Source organism: Taeniopygia guttata, chromosome 4A, assembly GCF_048771995.1.
Source record: "Taeniopygia guttata chromosome 4A, bTaeGut7.mat, whole genome shotgun sequence".
In the NCBI taxonomy this organism is placed as follows: Eukaryota; Metazoa; Chordata; class Aves; order Passeriformes; family Estrildidae; genus Taeniopygia; species Taeniopygia guttata.
The window spans coordinates 16,327,874-16,342,908 of NC_133029.1; the positions used below are offsets into that span (position 1 = coordinate 16,327,874).

Consider the following 15,035-nt stretch of genomic DNA (forward strand, 5'->3'; position numbering starts at 1 on the left):
GAATTTCCTTTGATATCCCAAAATCACTCCACACTCCCAAATCTTTTTTTTCCCTCTCCCCTCTTGACTTTATGGCAGTACTTTCTCTCCAGAGGGTTAATTTTAAAGCTTCAGTAGAATACACGTTTTCCCCTGGCAGCCTGAAGTTTCTAATTCAGGATCAGGTTCTACATGACTAAATTTTGATCTTGTACAGGATTATTTTTAGGCACTTAATTCTATAGCATTCTTTTCACCCTGCTTTTTGTGCTGTCGTTCAGCCTTGCCCCTGGGGCACAATGAGGTCTCCTGGGGCTCAGTTGCTGCACCCCAAATAAAAATACTGAGCTTTATTACCTTCTGTAGATGGTTAGTCCTGTCTTTAAACCAGAATTTGTACTCCTGGTCAATGAACAAAGGAAATACTAAAGTTTCTGTAGCAGAATAAATGTTTGCCACATGTTAGTACCTAAGAGAAGAATTAAATGTTTCAATCTTTTTTGGCTTTAGCCAAAATGTAAATTTTTTTTTCCCCCCTACAGGAATGTGGGAATACTTATTTGCATAAGTAGTATTTCCCTACATAAGGAATATTTCTAAAGCAGTGTGTCTTAGGTTGCAAGAAGGGAAAACAATAGATTTTAGTGTAAACAAAGAATATTTAAATATGTGACACATAAAGAATCCATTTTATTGACTACTTAGGGAAGACCTTGCACGTTTTTATTAATCACTAATGAAACTAAAACATTGACAGGTTTGAATTTTGGTGACATTTCTTCCCAAATTAGAAAGGATTTGAGCTGAAGGAAGATGCCAACAAATCAATATCAGCAAAATGTCTTCAGCAAATTTAGCCCTTTTTATACAGTACTGAGTGGCAAAATTGTTAATTGCTATTCAAAATTGGTGATCATTTTTCCAACACAAAAATACTTTCTGTGTGTCTTGCAAACTGCTCTACTCCTTGTTATTGTATCTTTAGACTCAATATTTGAGCCATTGAATCTCTAGATTCAATATTTGAGTTATTGAATTTTCACATTGAATTTTCATATTATTTTCACAATATTTGAGTTGTGTTATTATTAATTTAAAACACTGAAACTCCATGCCATAAATACCAAAATGCCTGGGATGATTAATGACACTGCTCAAACACCAAATTGTTAATTAAGCATAAGCCAAAGTAAAAATTCCCTGATATAATTTGAGTTCCTTTTTGGGTGATCCAACCTTTCCCCTCCTAATACCACTTGAAACTGAATTTAAAACCAGGTGCAGAGCATTTGTGGGAATGAAAGACTCTTAAATGAATCAGAACGTAAGACATTCTCAGATGAGCAGCTGTGGAAAACAATAAATAAAACAGAAAGTGAGCAGTAGATAAGGCAAATCCAGGTGATAAAATCATGGCTAGAGCTGTCTAATATAGGGAAATGAAAAATACAAAGTACATTTTAAAGCCCTGAGCTATACAAATACTAATCAGACTCCATTTCCATTTTTGCTGCTCCTAATGAGGAAAAGGCTGATTTAGCTCAGTCTTGCCAGATGAAACTGCAGCTGGGAGTGTTTTTCCATATCCATCAAACTTGGGTTTCCCTCCAGTGTCCCTGAGTATAAATCACTGAGCTTGCCTTCATTTCATGGTGCTTGCATTGCTCATCTGCTCTGTTTGAAGAAGAGGTTGGTTCATCATGAATTTTACACGGTCCAAGCCCGTTCCTCCCCACTCTCACAGAGAACAGAGTGCTGGGAGCTCTGTGGTGTTGTTATTGGTTCCATAAATCAGTTTATGGGATGCAGCCCCAAAGCCTCAGATGTGCTGAGGCACAACCAGACGCTGCCACTGGGAAATGTCCTGACAGGCTGGGATGCTCTGGGAGCTGTTCAGGGAAGCCCGGGTTTAACAACAAACACTCAAATAACAAAATAATGAATTCTCAAAGCCAAGAATTTCAGGCATCATAAAACCTTTTCTTCTTAAAAAAAAAAACCTGGACAAACTAATAATGTAAATGTGTTTCATGTGAAGGTTTTGTTTCTTTAAAAGCATTTTGAAGTCTAACTGGTTTGGGAAAATAAAACATTAAGAGTTTTAGGTGACATCCTTGCTCTTGATCAGTGAAGTTCATTTTTTGGCAGGTTTTAAATCACTCTGATCTATTTTACCCTTTTGCCATGTAAGAAACCTTCAGAAAAATGAGAAATGCCATGGAAAAACTGACAACAAAATGCTGCCACAAGTTTGTATTTTGCCCAAATAGTTACTTTCAGAAGCAGTCACTGTGCTTTTAAACAAAAATAATCTGAAAAAATAGTGATTTTTAAAAAAATCTCCCTTTAAAGAGACACCACAAGGCTTAAGTGTGCATATGTACAAATTCCTCCCCATTGCTCAGAACTCATTCTTTCAATTAATACTTTTCACTATTTATGCTCTTCATTTAAATGAATTTGTTCATTTATTTTCCAGTCTTGCAGTGAAGCAGGTCTGGTCCATTTTCCTTGCTTGGTACAGCTCCCATCACTCTCCTCATGTCCTGCTGCAGTTCACTGCCTGTGTTTGGGAACACAATCATTCCCAAGGCAAGTCTCATCTCTTAAAAGCAGGCTTTCATTATTTTCATTAACAAAACACATTTTTTAACACCAAGACATTTGACTGCACCCCTTTCTAAACAAAACCAAAAAGATAGAATGAATTTGAGACAATCTCTTTTTTTAAACCACAGTTTTGTAATCCCTGCCCCAGAGAGCAAATTCTGTGAGTTCCTTTGCTGAACGAGAAGGGGCTTTTTGATAAAGATGTGAAGACCAAATGAAAGAGTCACTCACAGGACCTGAGATTCTCTCACACAACCCGATGGCTGAATTGATGCCCCTTTTTCCCAGCTTGTTGCTTGTGGGAGCCCAGGGCAAGGGGAATATCCCCCTGTCTGCCCTGGGGTGCTCTAACTCCCAGGAAAACACTGACTTCGACCCTCATTCATGAAGAAAATTTCCAAAACCTCAAGGTAAACTAGAAACCACAGAAGTGTGAAATAGATTGCAGAGATTGTAGAGAGTAGTGTAGTACATCACATGGGTGAGAAATTTAGGTTTTAGGATTTTTAGTGTGTTATAGATGGGTTCAAGATGGAGGATAGAGGGTGTTGTCTTGAGTTCCTTTCTTCTCTCATCTTCTTCCTCTTTCTTCTTGGGTTTAGGTGGTATCTTGTAATGGGGTAGAAAAATCTGCATTGCGGGTCCTTAGGGGTCAGTTATTGGGTTGGAAAGGAAAATAATTTAGATGTCACTTCTTAATTGGGTAGTTTAGTTTTTGATTAGGCTTCAAAAGACCTTGCAGCACGAGGTTGTTGGCCATTTTTGTGCTGTTTTCACGCATGCAAGGTCTGGGTGCAGACAGTGTGCTGAAGTCATGATAAGATACCAATAAAACAAGAACCTGGAGACCAAAAAAGTCCAATGCGTTTCTCATTCCTGACACAGAACTGCTCCAGGAGGATCTCCTCTGCCAGGGGAGCCCCCAGGGAGTTGCCCAACTTGGGGCCCATGAACTCACAGTTGCCTTTTTATCCAGGGCTCTGGAACAAAACTCCTGGGCGGCCGCATCAAAGCGTGGTGGCAGATTTGCCTTTGGAAGTCAGAGCCTGCTTCAAACGCCTCTTCAAGTCCTGCATGTTGGGCGACTTGGGCCGCACCAGGTGGAGACCTCTCCTCTTCTCCCCGTTGCAGCTGCTGCTGCTCCTGCTGAGCTCCTGGCACAGCTGCTGGAAGGCCTCGTGCACGCCCTCGCAGTTCTCCCGCGCCGACACCTCGCAGTAGGTGCCGCCCAGCTCGGTGGCCAGCTGCAGCCCCTCCTTGGAGGACACCTGCCTGGCCCTCAGCAGGTCGCCCTTGTTGGCCATGAGCAGCAGGGGGATGTTGGCGTTGGGGTGGATCCTGCGGATGTGCTGGTGCAGCGGCCGCAGCACGCGGAAGCTCTCGTAGTCCGTGATGGAATAAACGAAGACGAAGCCGTCGGCCCAGTAGATCGAGCGGTTTATCTGCTCCTGGCAGCAGATGCTGTCCGTGTCATCCTGCAAAATAGGATTTGCTCATCAGGGATCAGCCCCAGCCAAAGCTGGGTTTGAACTCGGGCCTGTTTGTTAATGTACTGCCAGAAACCTCTCTGAGGTACCAGAGATATCCCTCTGGCTGCCCTGGCTGTCTTGAGACCCTGGCAAGGGTCTCAGAGACCCTGGAAAGAAGTCAAAAACACCTGTGACTTTGATTTTAGCCCATGGAAAACTGCCATGAGGATGAGGAATTACAGGTCACAAGGGTTTTAGTAGTGTGATATTTGAACCAGCACTGGGTGAAAAATAGAATTTTGGGGTTTTTAAGATAAGGGGTTCAGGGGACAAGATGGAGGGATTTGGGCATGTCCTGACCTTCTTTTTGTTCTTCTTGTCCTCCATGTCTTGCTGTGATAGTGGCACTTTTCTATTGGTTTAAGGTAGGGACACACTGTCTAACATAAATGTTAGATATTGGTAATAAATTGTAAACATAGTATACGCAACTTTTGATATAAAAGGTAAGCACCACCGAACAGGGGAGGGCAGATGGCCATGGTAGACTTGCTAGCTAGATCTTGGCAGGTCAGAGAAAGAACATATAGACAAGAAGAAATAAACAACCTTGAAAGCAGAGTTGGAAGCATTCCAGGCCCTTTCTTCAGCTGCGTTCAGGCTGGGGAAGCAAAGACTCTTTACGATCTCTCTTGGGGTCATCCTGACCTAGGAACCCCAGGAGAGAAATCCACACCAGGGAAATTCCTGGTGTTGGTAGCACTGTACTGGGTTGTGCAGCCTGGAAAAAGGAGATTCTGGGGGACTTGGTCACTGGAGCCAAGTGTGGGCCAGGCTCTGCTCCCAGGGGCAGGACAAGAGGAAACACCTCAAGCTGTAACAGGGGAGGTTTAGGTTGGATATCAGGAGCAGTTTCTCCATGGAAAGGGTGGTCAGGCATTAGCAGGGACTGCCCAGAGAGGTTTGGAATCTCCATCCCTGGAGGCATACGAGGAATGAGTGGATGTGTCACTCAGTGCAAGGTGGGGATCAGTCATGGTTTGGACTCAGTCCTGGACATCTTTTCCAACATCACTGATTCCCTGATTCTCTCATCCCATACTGCAGGAAAGCAGTAACGTGGAGTGGAGAGGGGTCAGAGCAAATTGGTTGAAGAGAGAAGTCAAAATACTGCTTTGAAAAGTTAGTTCTGTATTATCTTGTACCCAGCCAGTCAGAAACTCACACTCTTATGGTGGATAAAACAATGATGGGCACAATAAGAGCATTAAATTTCCATCAGGTTTGTCACAGCATGACAAGTAAACAGCTGTCTCCTCTGGTCACTTTTAGCAATATTTCCAATTCTTTATTCAATGTCTCCATGGACAGAGGCTCTCAGTAACTCTGTTTGGTGAAGCCTGCCAGGCTTTCCTGCCTTGCAGGTCTCCAGATAGTCAAAGTTCTTTTGAAAAAAAAAGCAATTTGTTACCAAGAACCAATGACTAGAACTGAAAATCAGCTGAAATCTCATTGGTAATTTGTGGAGCAGTGATGGGTTTATATCATTTTTTTCTGGTCACACATTTCTTGAGTTCATTACTACTCCTATTTAGAGCCCCAACAACTACCAGCGCTGGGAATACAAAGCTGAATACAGCACTGTGGGCTTGAAAAGAGATCAGCTCACTCAGGATAAAGCTATTTCCAGCTAATCCTCTCCTCTTTGTTATCCCTGCTGGGATAGGGATAACCCAGCCAGAGAGGGAGATCCCTGCTGCAGCCTGCTTGCTTTGGAATAACTGACACTCCTGTCAATATTACATTTCTGTAATGTTGTAATTTTTAAAATATCCTTTATTCTATCCTTTTTTAATATCCTTTATGTTACATTTTATATAATAAGCATATTCTGTGTACAGCTCTTCATGAAGCTGATAGAAATTGCATATTTTAAGTGGAGTTCAGCATCACAAATACAGTGCTCAATTTTGTATTATTGTTGCTAAATTCCATCAAAGAAATTTCCGTCAACTTCAGTAAGACTAATAGAAAACATATTCCTTTATCTATTGATCTATATAATACATATCTGCCATTCACATTAATTCTAACAGAATTTACTGCTCAGCACTCTCCCCAAACAGATCACTTTTATTTAGACTTAAATATGAATGATAAAGCCTAACTTCCGAAAGCAGAGATGGAAAAGAATGAGTAACACTGCTCAGTTTTCTTCTGGTAGATCAGACAGTGGAAGAAGAACTACTGATTATCTTTTCTGTGAGGAGGAAGGTCTGAAGGATCAGAGTGTAAATTAGGCTTAAAAATTTCCTCAGGAGTTCTGCCAGCCAAGTGCTCTTTGTAAATATTTCATTATTAACCTCAGAGACACTGGCTCATCACACCTTGAGGTTCTTTGGCAGCTCACAGCTAAATCCTGTGAGCAGTGACATTGGTTGTCAGATGCTCTTATCACTCCTCCCCAAACCTCTCAACCCCCAAACCAGCATGATGAAGAGGGATCCTCCCCAGCAGCCTTGTTGGGAAGGTTAATGGGACTGAACTGCAGCCAGGCCAGGGCAGGCTGTGGGAAGAAGGACAATTTGCACTGTTGGGGCCTGGGCTGTAGCCAGTCTGGGGATAATTAGCCACTCTCCATATCCTGGAAGCCTCTTTTCACCAGCAAAACCCTTTCATGACAAAAAAAAAAAAAAAACAAAAAACCAAACCAAACAAAAAAAACTAATTGCCCTAACAAGCTTTGAAAATGGGCTTGGAGAAGGTGCACATTCAGAGAGCCCTAAGAGCAGAAATTCTCCCTCACTCCAGCCAGGCCCACCCAGTAGTGAGATGGATGGATGGATGGATAATCCCAAGTGGAATGCTTTATTCAGGAAATCAAAGGTTAATGGGCTACTTTTTAAATGGAAATCTCTGCTCCAGAATGAATTTTGAAACACAGAGGCTTTTGCGGTGTATAGGCCAAGCAGCAATGAATCACCCAACAAAACCACTCATCTGCTTCTGTTTCTCTCTTACAATTTCACATTTCTGGGGGCTTGAATCCTGAGGGTTTCCACATGATTTCCTCCTGGACACTGTACTCAGCCTACAGAGTGCAGGAAACTCTCTTCCTTAAGGATTTAAATTTAAAATCCAACCTTTTCTCAGTCTTAACCTGTTCTGTCACAGTCCCTTCAATTATTGCAGGTACATCATTTGAAGCAAACAGACACAGGGTGAGATAATGGTGTTTGTGGGAGATCTCGGAACAGCACAGACCTTGGACTGGGACAAAGAAAATTAAACTCCTTCCTAACTAATTTGAAATAATCTCTGACTAAGCAACCTCAGCTATAGGCCTGAGTAAATTTTGTGCAGCTCTGGAGTCACATTCATTTAAATAGTAAAATAACATCTATGTGGTCTGAAAACAGGAGTTCAATTATTCCAATCCCTCTTTTCTCCATGGCACAGAAGAGAGAGGGGATTCCCTTTGTTAAGTGTTTATCAGGCAATCCCAGTGGTGCCCAATCACCCCCCCAGCTCCTCTCTGCAGGGAAAGCTGGCAAAGGCCTTTGTGCTGGTAAATCCCATTTGAATATTTGGAGAGCTTCCACTGCAGCTTTTGTTTGGTTCTGAGTGTCCAGAGCAGATGAGGGCTCCTGCCCTCTGCTCTGTGCACCCCAGCACTGCAGAGTGGGATTGCATCAAAGCTTTCCCCTTCAACCCACTTCAGAGAAGCTGGAACTGGGAACTGCAGGAGCTTTGCTTATTCCCTTCTGTGAATTTAGGGTGGCAGAGTCCCATGGCACAGAGATGCACACGTGGCTCTGTGCAGGTAAAACAAGGGCTGCAGAGCTGTCCAGGACAGCCTGGCTGGTGCTCCCATCCCAACATATATTGGCCAAATTTAAGTTTAGTCTGAGGTTAAGGCCACACCTAGAAGTTTAAGCTTAGTGGTACAATGAGAATACTTGATTTTATCATTAAATTTCTGCTGTTCTGTAAAAATCTCTGCTGTTCTCTATTATACTCTAGAGTTAATATTCTTGAAATAGAAAAATATTCTAGAAATATTTTTCCAAGCAGGATTTATTTATTTCATGAGCTTTCCACCATCCATGTAACCCCAAATTTTACTACATTTCCTGTTGCTTTGACACTATTTTCATCCTCTTGTTCTGCATGTGAAGCAGATCTTCAAGGAGAGACAACGTAAATCCTGCCTGGAAAAATATTTCTAGAAAGAGCTTCCTGGTATAATATTAAATCTAGACTATAATAGAATCATCAAATCATTAAGATTGGAAAAGGTCTTTAATATCACAATAGAATTATAGAATCATTAAGATTGGAGAAGGTCTTTAATTTCATTGAGTCCAACTGTCCAGAACACTGATAGAAAAAGGAGTGTGATAAATGCTAACACCTTAAAAAAAAAGGAATTTATTACATTTAAAACCAGAGTAAGGAAAGCAGGGCAAAGCACCATAGCTGGAAATGACAGCTTCTGTGAAGCCTGGCCCCTTGGAAAGAAACACTTCTCTAAATCTGAGAGACTTTGGCTGTGGAGGAAGGTCCAAGCTGAGCCAGCTGGGCCGCTGGGCAGGTGAGTTTTCTGCCATGCAGGGACAGAAACCACTTGACAGAAAATAAAACAATCAAGCTGTTGACAGGAGGGAACCAGATTGTAATTTTACTGCTGTTTAGTAATGTGTTGGAAATAAAATTGTTTTAATTTTTTACTTCCTCCTGAAGGAGCCTGATTTAACACCTTCAAGAGCTCATTTTGGTGGAGTTTAAGGTACCTTGATTAGTCTTGGGTTTGAGCCCAGGTATTTTCCTGCTGCTAAGCAGAGTTAATTACAGATGGAAGTGCTGGCAATAAACATAAGACAGAAGTGTGTTGAAAAGCACAGAGCAGTTGTTTTACCTCCAATGAGACAAAGGGAGTATCCTGCACCTGCAGAGAGATCTGCTCCCCATCTATGGTGAACTTCCTGGAATACAAAGCACCTGGGGGAGAAGGAAGATGTTAGTCAGGGGCTGTACCAGAGAACCAAATTCACAAGGGAAAGGTAAAATGGGACTGTTGGAATCCAGAGCTTTGAGGTTTAGGATGTGGAGCTGCCTGTAGAAAAGTGACTGGCCCTGCAGTGTCTGTGTGGCTGTTTGCTCAGCAGAGTGGGGTTGTGTTGCTGTGTGGGGACATGCTCTGAATGTACAGCCAGCCTGGGGGCTGGGAAGGGGCCACTCAGGATTGAGTCACAGGCTCAAAGTGGGCACATAAATACCACTCAGGTTTCCAGTCCATATTGTCAACTTTAAATAGAAGTGCAGTTCACTTTTATAATCACAAATGAAGACATCCAGGCGTGGTTGGTGAAAGGAGTGAGAGTTTCCTGCTGCATTTTTCTGAATGTCTTTAAAAAAGGAAAGTGCTCCAGTTCTGGACAGAGAGTGAGTGACTGTGTACAAATCCCCCAGGTGCTTTTTGGGGTTTGTGTGATTTCAGCAGAGTTTGGTTGAAATCCTCAAAGGCTGGACACCTTAAACCTGACTTTGGTTAATCTGGAGGACACATACTGCCAGCCAAGTGCCACTTCTACCCACCTAGGCCTGATCTAGCTCTGATCTAACCAATGCCATCCTGGGTTTGAACTGTATTTTGTTACTGCAGTTGAGTTAAATGAAAATGAAAATTAAGGTCTTGATCTTATGAACTCTCTGTGGTTGTGACAAGCACAGCTTCAGAGGCTGATATCATCATAATTTTTCTTTAGAACTTAACAGGAGTCATGTGGGGCTGTGAGGAAATGCTAATCCACAGCTGTTGTGTACAGCCCTTCTGTCTTGCCCCAGTACAATTGTCACTGCTGCCTCCAGAACAATGTCAAATGTGGAGAAATCCACCCACTGGAGAGTAAGGAATTCAGATTAACAGGGAGCCCAGCAAGTGACAGTAATGCCCTCACTTCTGAAAATCAGCTTTGTTTCAAGGAAACGAGTGATTTTATTCCAGTGGAAAAGAACCTGAGCTCACAGAGCATTTTCAACACAAGGAAATTTAGCACTGAATCCCACATTATCATATCATGGTAAATACTGTGAGGGGATCCAGCCCTGGTGGAATCTGGTTTGTATTTAAAAACAGACCTGATTTAAAGCTGTAAAGATGGTTTTATGAGAAGGCACTGCACCCCCTGAACCAAACAACCCCATGTTCCCATTCCACGATGCCCTGCAGAGCAAAGAGCAGGTGCTGCCAGGCACTGCCCCTGCTCTGCCCAACGGTGCCTGGCACAAGGATAAGCAGGGCTGAGTGATCCCAAGGGCACTGCCACCTGTTCCTTATTGCTGGAATATTCACCTCTCCTGCAGCATGGCCGTGGGCCTGGGAGCTTAATGGGAAAAGCATGTGGCTCCCAGCACTGCTCTGGCAGCAATCCCTGCACAGCTCCCAGCTCTCACTTGATGTACAACCTCCCAGAGAAGAGGTGACAGAAGAGAAGGAGCAAAAGTGCAGCCAACCATCAGGGTTACTCGGGGTCAGGGAGGGGGAGCTGGAAGGAGGGGCTTTCAGAGTGCATTTCCTCAAATCAAAGGTGTCTTGTGCCGCTCCCTCCTCATCCTGAGCTCAGCAAGCATCTCCAAATTGAAGCATTTTCTGAATTCTGGCCACCCTCAGCCCAAAATTGTGAGGTGGCCAATGTATGGGATGTGCAGTAGGGGTCAGCACAGGGGGTACATGGATCCATCCTACAGCACTGGCCAAATCAGTCAGTGTTTTCCTGGAACGGCTCACATGAACACACCCTCTGGATTAAACAAGAAATGAATGGTTGCTTTGCTTGTCTTATGAAGAAAAGGGTTCAATTTCAAGGTTTCCCCGATTATAATAGCCCCTGAAATAAAGGGAATGCACAGAAAAGGTTCTGAAGTGCATTTACACTCCTCAGAATTCCTCTGCCTTCCCTGGGGTTACAGGGGGAGCAGCATTGGGTTTCCGTGGTTTAGTTGATGTGTAGGTTGTTCCTTGAGCCTGTGTTTCAGTATAGGTATGTCCCCAAGCAAACCTTTTAGTCTGATCCTTTTCCATCAATCTGGGGAGAAAAACCAGCTGAAAGGATCATAAATAACGAGCCTTTGAATTATTGCTTTCATAGCTCGAGGCTATTAACTGAAAATATGCACTTATGGACATCTAACACCACTTGGCTTCCCTGTAACGTGCACCAGTCACAAAACATAATGGATTTCTTTTCCAGCTCTCTGCAGTGCTGCTGGAGAGAGCAGAACTCACCAGTGTTGGCTTCATAGTCCCCAATAAATCTCTTTGTGAGAAAGCGCACGACAAGGGCTGCAAAACAACGACAGAAAGATGGGTCCTTAATGAGAGCCCTGATCCACCCTGGCACAGCTCGTGGGACATCTTCCTGCAGGAAAGAGTCTCACACCAAACCAGGTTAGTCTCTGGATTGCTCACATGTTGTTCTGCAAGAGCTGCTCTCAACTCTCAACGCTCCCAGACGAAGATCTGGGGCCAGCCTGGGGTACCTAGCACAGAGTTTTTCACAGCTCGTGTTGGAAATGAGCCCTGAGATTCAGGGTGGCAGCTCAGCGTGGGATAGGCAGGTTGTTTCCCTGTGATTGCAGGTAAAACAATCTGTCCTTTGCTCTGAAATAATTTAGGAGAAGAGTAACAAGCCAGCAGACTGCAGCTAATCCAAATTTAAGCATTTTCTGTCATGCAAGAAGTGAGGCTGATGGATGGAATAGTTCTTTCCAGCCTTAAAACCTCTCACAAAACCCATTAGTGATATCTAATCACACCCAGCAAACAAACTCCATGTGCCCTGCACCCTTGGGTCATGCTGGAGCACCCTGGGCTTTCTTATGCACCTTAACCTGAGCTGCTTTCTTAAACTCCTTGAAAAGAACATTTTCCTTTTTCTGTATAAAACACGTAAATCCCATTGTGGCAACAGTGATTTATATTCTTGTGGTGCTTTGATCTCAGCAGATTCCTAGTAACTTGCAAAACCACTTAAGAGTTAAATAAAATGTCTTATTCTGCATGCAACATTATTTTATAATAGATTTCATTTCAAGCAGTATTTTTTCCTCACAGTGATGCTGGGTCATGCTTTAGCACCTTTAGATGAAATTGCCTGTGCAGCTATCTTCAAGAAACTATTTTAAAATAATATGAAGATGTGGCTGCTTAAAAGCCAAAAAAATCAAACATTTTGCTGAATCCCGTGGAACCACAGATGCAATAAATCAATCTGCTTTTCATAATTCCTGAAATCATGGACCAGATATTCAAATGTACCAATGCTCTCTTTACCTTCTTTTCTTCCATTCTCCTTTGGAGAATAATAAAGGCACATCTTGTATGCTGTGACTTGTCTGCAGAGCATAAAACACAGCAGGAGGACAAAAGCCACCTTTTGGGGTGTGGAAATTTAGCTTAAAGCTAAATAATTTGCACAAGACTAGGTAGAAGCATTTTTGAGTACAAAACTTGCTGCTGGCTCATGTTGGGTTCTACAGCAAATCTGCCTCACAAATTCTCCCTTTTCTTAAAAAAAAAAAAAATTAAAAATAAATTAAAAAAAGGCAAGTTGAAGTAGTTAAACTGCGGTAAATTTCTCGAGTTTGGGTGTGTCTGGCAGCGAAGGAGCTGGGAAGGAAAAGCAGGGCACACACCTGACACTTACCTGTCTTGCCCACGCTGCTGCCGCCCAGCACCACCAGCTTGATGATTTTGTTGGGCGCGCAGTCCAGCGCGGGGTACTCGGGGATGGGCAGCAGCAGGAAGTTGGTGGAGTACTGAGACATGGTGTCCTCAGGGATGAGGAGCATGCCCGAAGGGATGGCCGCCCAGCCCGGCCCGCGGGGGGAAAGCCGGAGCGCGGCCCCGCAGCGCCCGTCCTCGCCCGGCGTTCCCGGCGGGGAGAAGCCCTCTCATCCCAGACGCTCTCCCCAGGAATGCGGCAGCGCCCGGCCTCCTCCAGCCGATGCCTCAGCTCAGACAGCGGCTTTGGAGAGCCGAAGGGAACTTTTTGATCAGCCCCCGTGAAAACTGACTCCAGCATCCCGCAGCCAATCACGAGGGGACCGGGACATTCCTGCAGCCGGGCACCGAGCGAGCTGCGCCTGCATCCATCCCTCCCCACGGCCTGCTCTGTGTGCTGCCTGCTAAAAACCGGATTTTGGGGCTTTACAGCGTCTCGGGGCGGTCACGGCCGTGCTCGCTGTGCATAATCCCGCTGTGCCTGCCCCGCTCCGCTGCGCTCCCCCTCCGCTCATCGTGTGCAGCTGATGGGCAACAAACACATTTCCACACCCCCCTCAGAGCTTTCGGCAGCTGTGGGATATTCCAAATCCCAGCTGACATCCCGTGAATGCTCCGGGATACATTTGATCTGCGGCTTTGTGCGTGCTGGGAGTCCTAAGAACGTGGGGCAGCGCTGCGGTGGGACACTGCAGGCTCTCCAAACGTGGGGAAGGGAATTTAGGGCTGCTGACAGACTTGGGGAGATGAGGAAGGGCTGGGTGGCTTTCAGAGGGAATGAGGAGAGAATGGCTTCTCTAGGAAAACTGAGTGGGGTTTTAGGAGAGCTGGCGGAGTCTGTGGGATGGCAGCCTGGAACTGAACGCTGGCTACAATCAGCTCTCAGCTCTCTGGGATAACAGGGAGGGAAGAACACTGGGGAGGGAGTGACCCAGATAAAGCAGAACTGAAAATAATACAAAACAGATGTAAATTAAACTTTAAAAAATAATGTAGTTGGAGCATTCATCTTTGGAAAACTCCTTGGAAGGGAGCAGAGGCAAGGCTGGGACATGGACTCTGTCAGACTGTGTGGGAGATGTGGATGGGAATGGAGAGCAAAGTAATCCCCCCACAGCTCATGGGGACCTGGGAATGCAGATTTTCTGCAGGCAGGAGATGGGCTTGGCTCACTCTGCAGAGGCTGCAGCCACCAAAAAGGCTCTCTGTGCCCAGCAGCCCTCACGGCTCAGCTCTGACCCACAGCACACACCTGAGCCCTCCCCAGCAGGGTCCAGAGCCAGCCTGGGCTCTCAGGGGATGGGGAATCAGGGCAGGGCTCTGGAGCACTGCCCCTTCCCAAAGCACCCATCCCAGCTTCCACACCAACACCTCACAGCATGGGCTGAGTGTGAGCTGCCCTGAGGAAAACCCAGCTCTGGGGCTCAGCAGTGCACTGAAATCAGCACAAGAATCCCAAGATTTATGGACATGTCCCTTTTCCAAGGTTGTATTTACCCTCTAAAGCCTTGTTGTGCAGCAGTCTTTGTGCAGTGATGCTCTGCAAGCTCCCAGCGTTGCTCCTTTGACCATCCTGGCAGCTGATGAAGAGGAGGAAGAAAGGTCTGGAGGCTGATGCAGCTCATGGAACTGGGAGGGAGCTGCTGGATCCTGTGTCTTTTGGGACATGGCTCCTGTGGGAATGGTTTGCAAATCTTCCGGTGTCAATTTGCTTCCAGATTTTTGCAAAACCCCAAACACTGGGGAAAAAAATCTTTTCCAGTAAATTTCTTTACTGAGGTGCTTTAATCTTAACAAGTTTTGTAAGAAGAGGCAAAAGGATAGGAGGAATAGGAAAAAAGCTCAAAATCTTGTGGTCAATTAATAGGGCAACATTTTGAAATGTGTTATTGAGCAGGCCAATGATAAATTTGGGATTAGTTAGCAGCAGTAAGTCACTGTCTGCCTCTCCGAGTGCTGGAACCTTTGTTCCCTTTTGCTATTAAAAGCATATGTTAGTGAGTAATATAAAACCATTCATCACAATAGTCCTCCTCCAAAACCAAACAGCTGTAGATCTGTCAGCTTCTAGGTGGCCAGAAGAGCTCCAGCTCAGGAAAAAAAAAAGCCAGATAAGTTCAGAAAGATCATGGAGAATATTCTATACAAGCAAAGACATTCCTGGAAGAAAACAGCTCTGCTGGCTTGCTCCA

General features: G+C 44.6%; 1 protein-coding gene across 2 annotated transcripts; it reads right to left on the reverse strand.

Moving 5' to 3' along the window:
- Positions 1-649: 649 nt before the first annotated feature.
- LOC100228496 (ras-like protein family member 11A-like) lies at positions 650-13,366 on the reverse strand. Of its 2 annotated transcripts, XM_002199231.5 has the most exons (4): positions 12,767-13,366; positions 11,347-11,403; positions 8,977-9,059; positions 650-4,064 (listed from the first exon to the last, which is right to left on the reverse strand). In XM_002199231.5, the coding sequence occupies exons 1-4, from the start codon at positions 12,909-12,911 to the stop codon at positions 3,597-3,599; spliced, it is 753 nt and encodes a 250-aa protein (XP_002199267.1). In that variant the 5' UTR covers positions 12,912-13,366; the 3' UTR covers positions 650-3,596. The 2 variants fall into 2 exon arrangements, with proteins under 2 accessions (XP_002199267.1, XP_072785353.1); XM_072929252.1 differs by lacking the exon at positions 8,977-9,059 and having other exon boundaries at positions 12,767-13,265.
- Between the last annotated feature and the right edge of the window lie 1,669 nt (positions 13,367-15,035).

What these genes read in the sequence shown, in the direction of transcription:
- LOC100228496 (XM_072929252.1), bottom strand. Translation starts at nt 13,144, where the DNA reads ATGCTGGAGTCAGTTTTCACGGGGGCTGATCAAAAAGTTCCCTTCGGC. An exon ending in CAGCAGCGTGGGCAAGACAG is followed by an intron (nt 11,404 to 12,766) that starts GTAAGTGTCAGG and finishes GTTGTTTTGCAG; the next exon opens with CCCTTGTCGTGCGCTTTCTC. An exon ending in GGACTATGAAGCCAACACTG is followed by an intron (nt 4,065 to 11,346) that starts GTGAGTTCTGCT and finishes CCTATTTTGCAG; the next exon opens with GATGACACGGACAGCATCTG.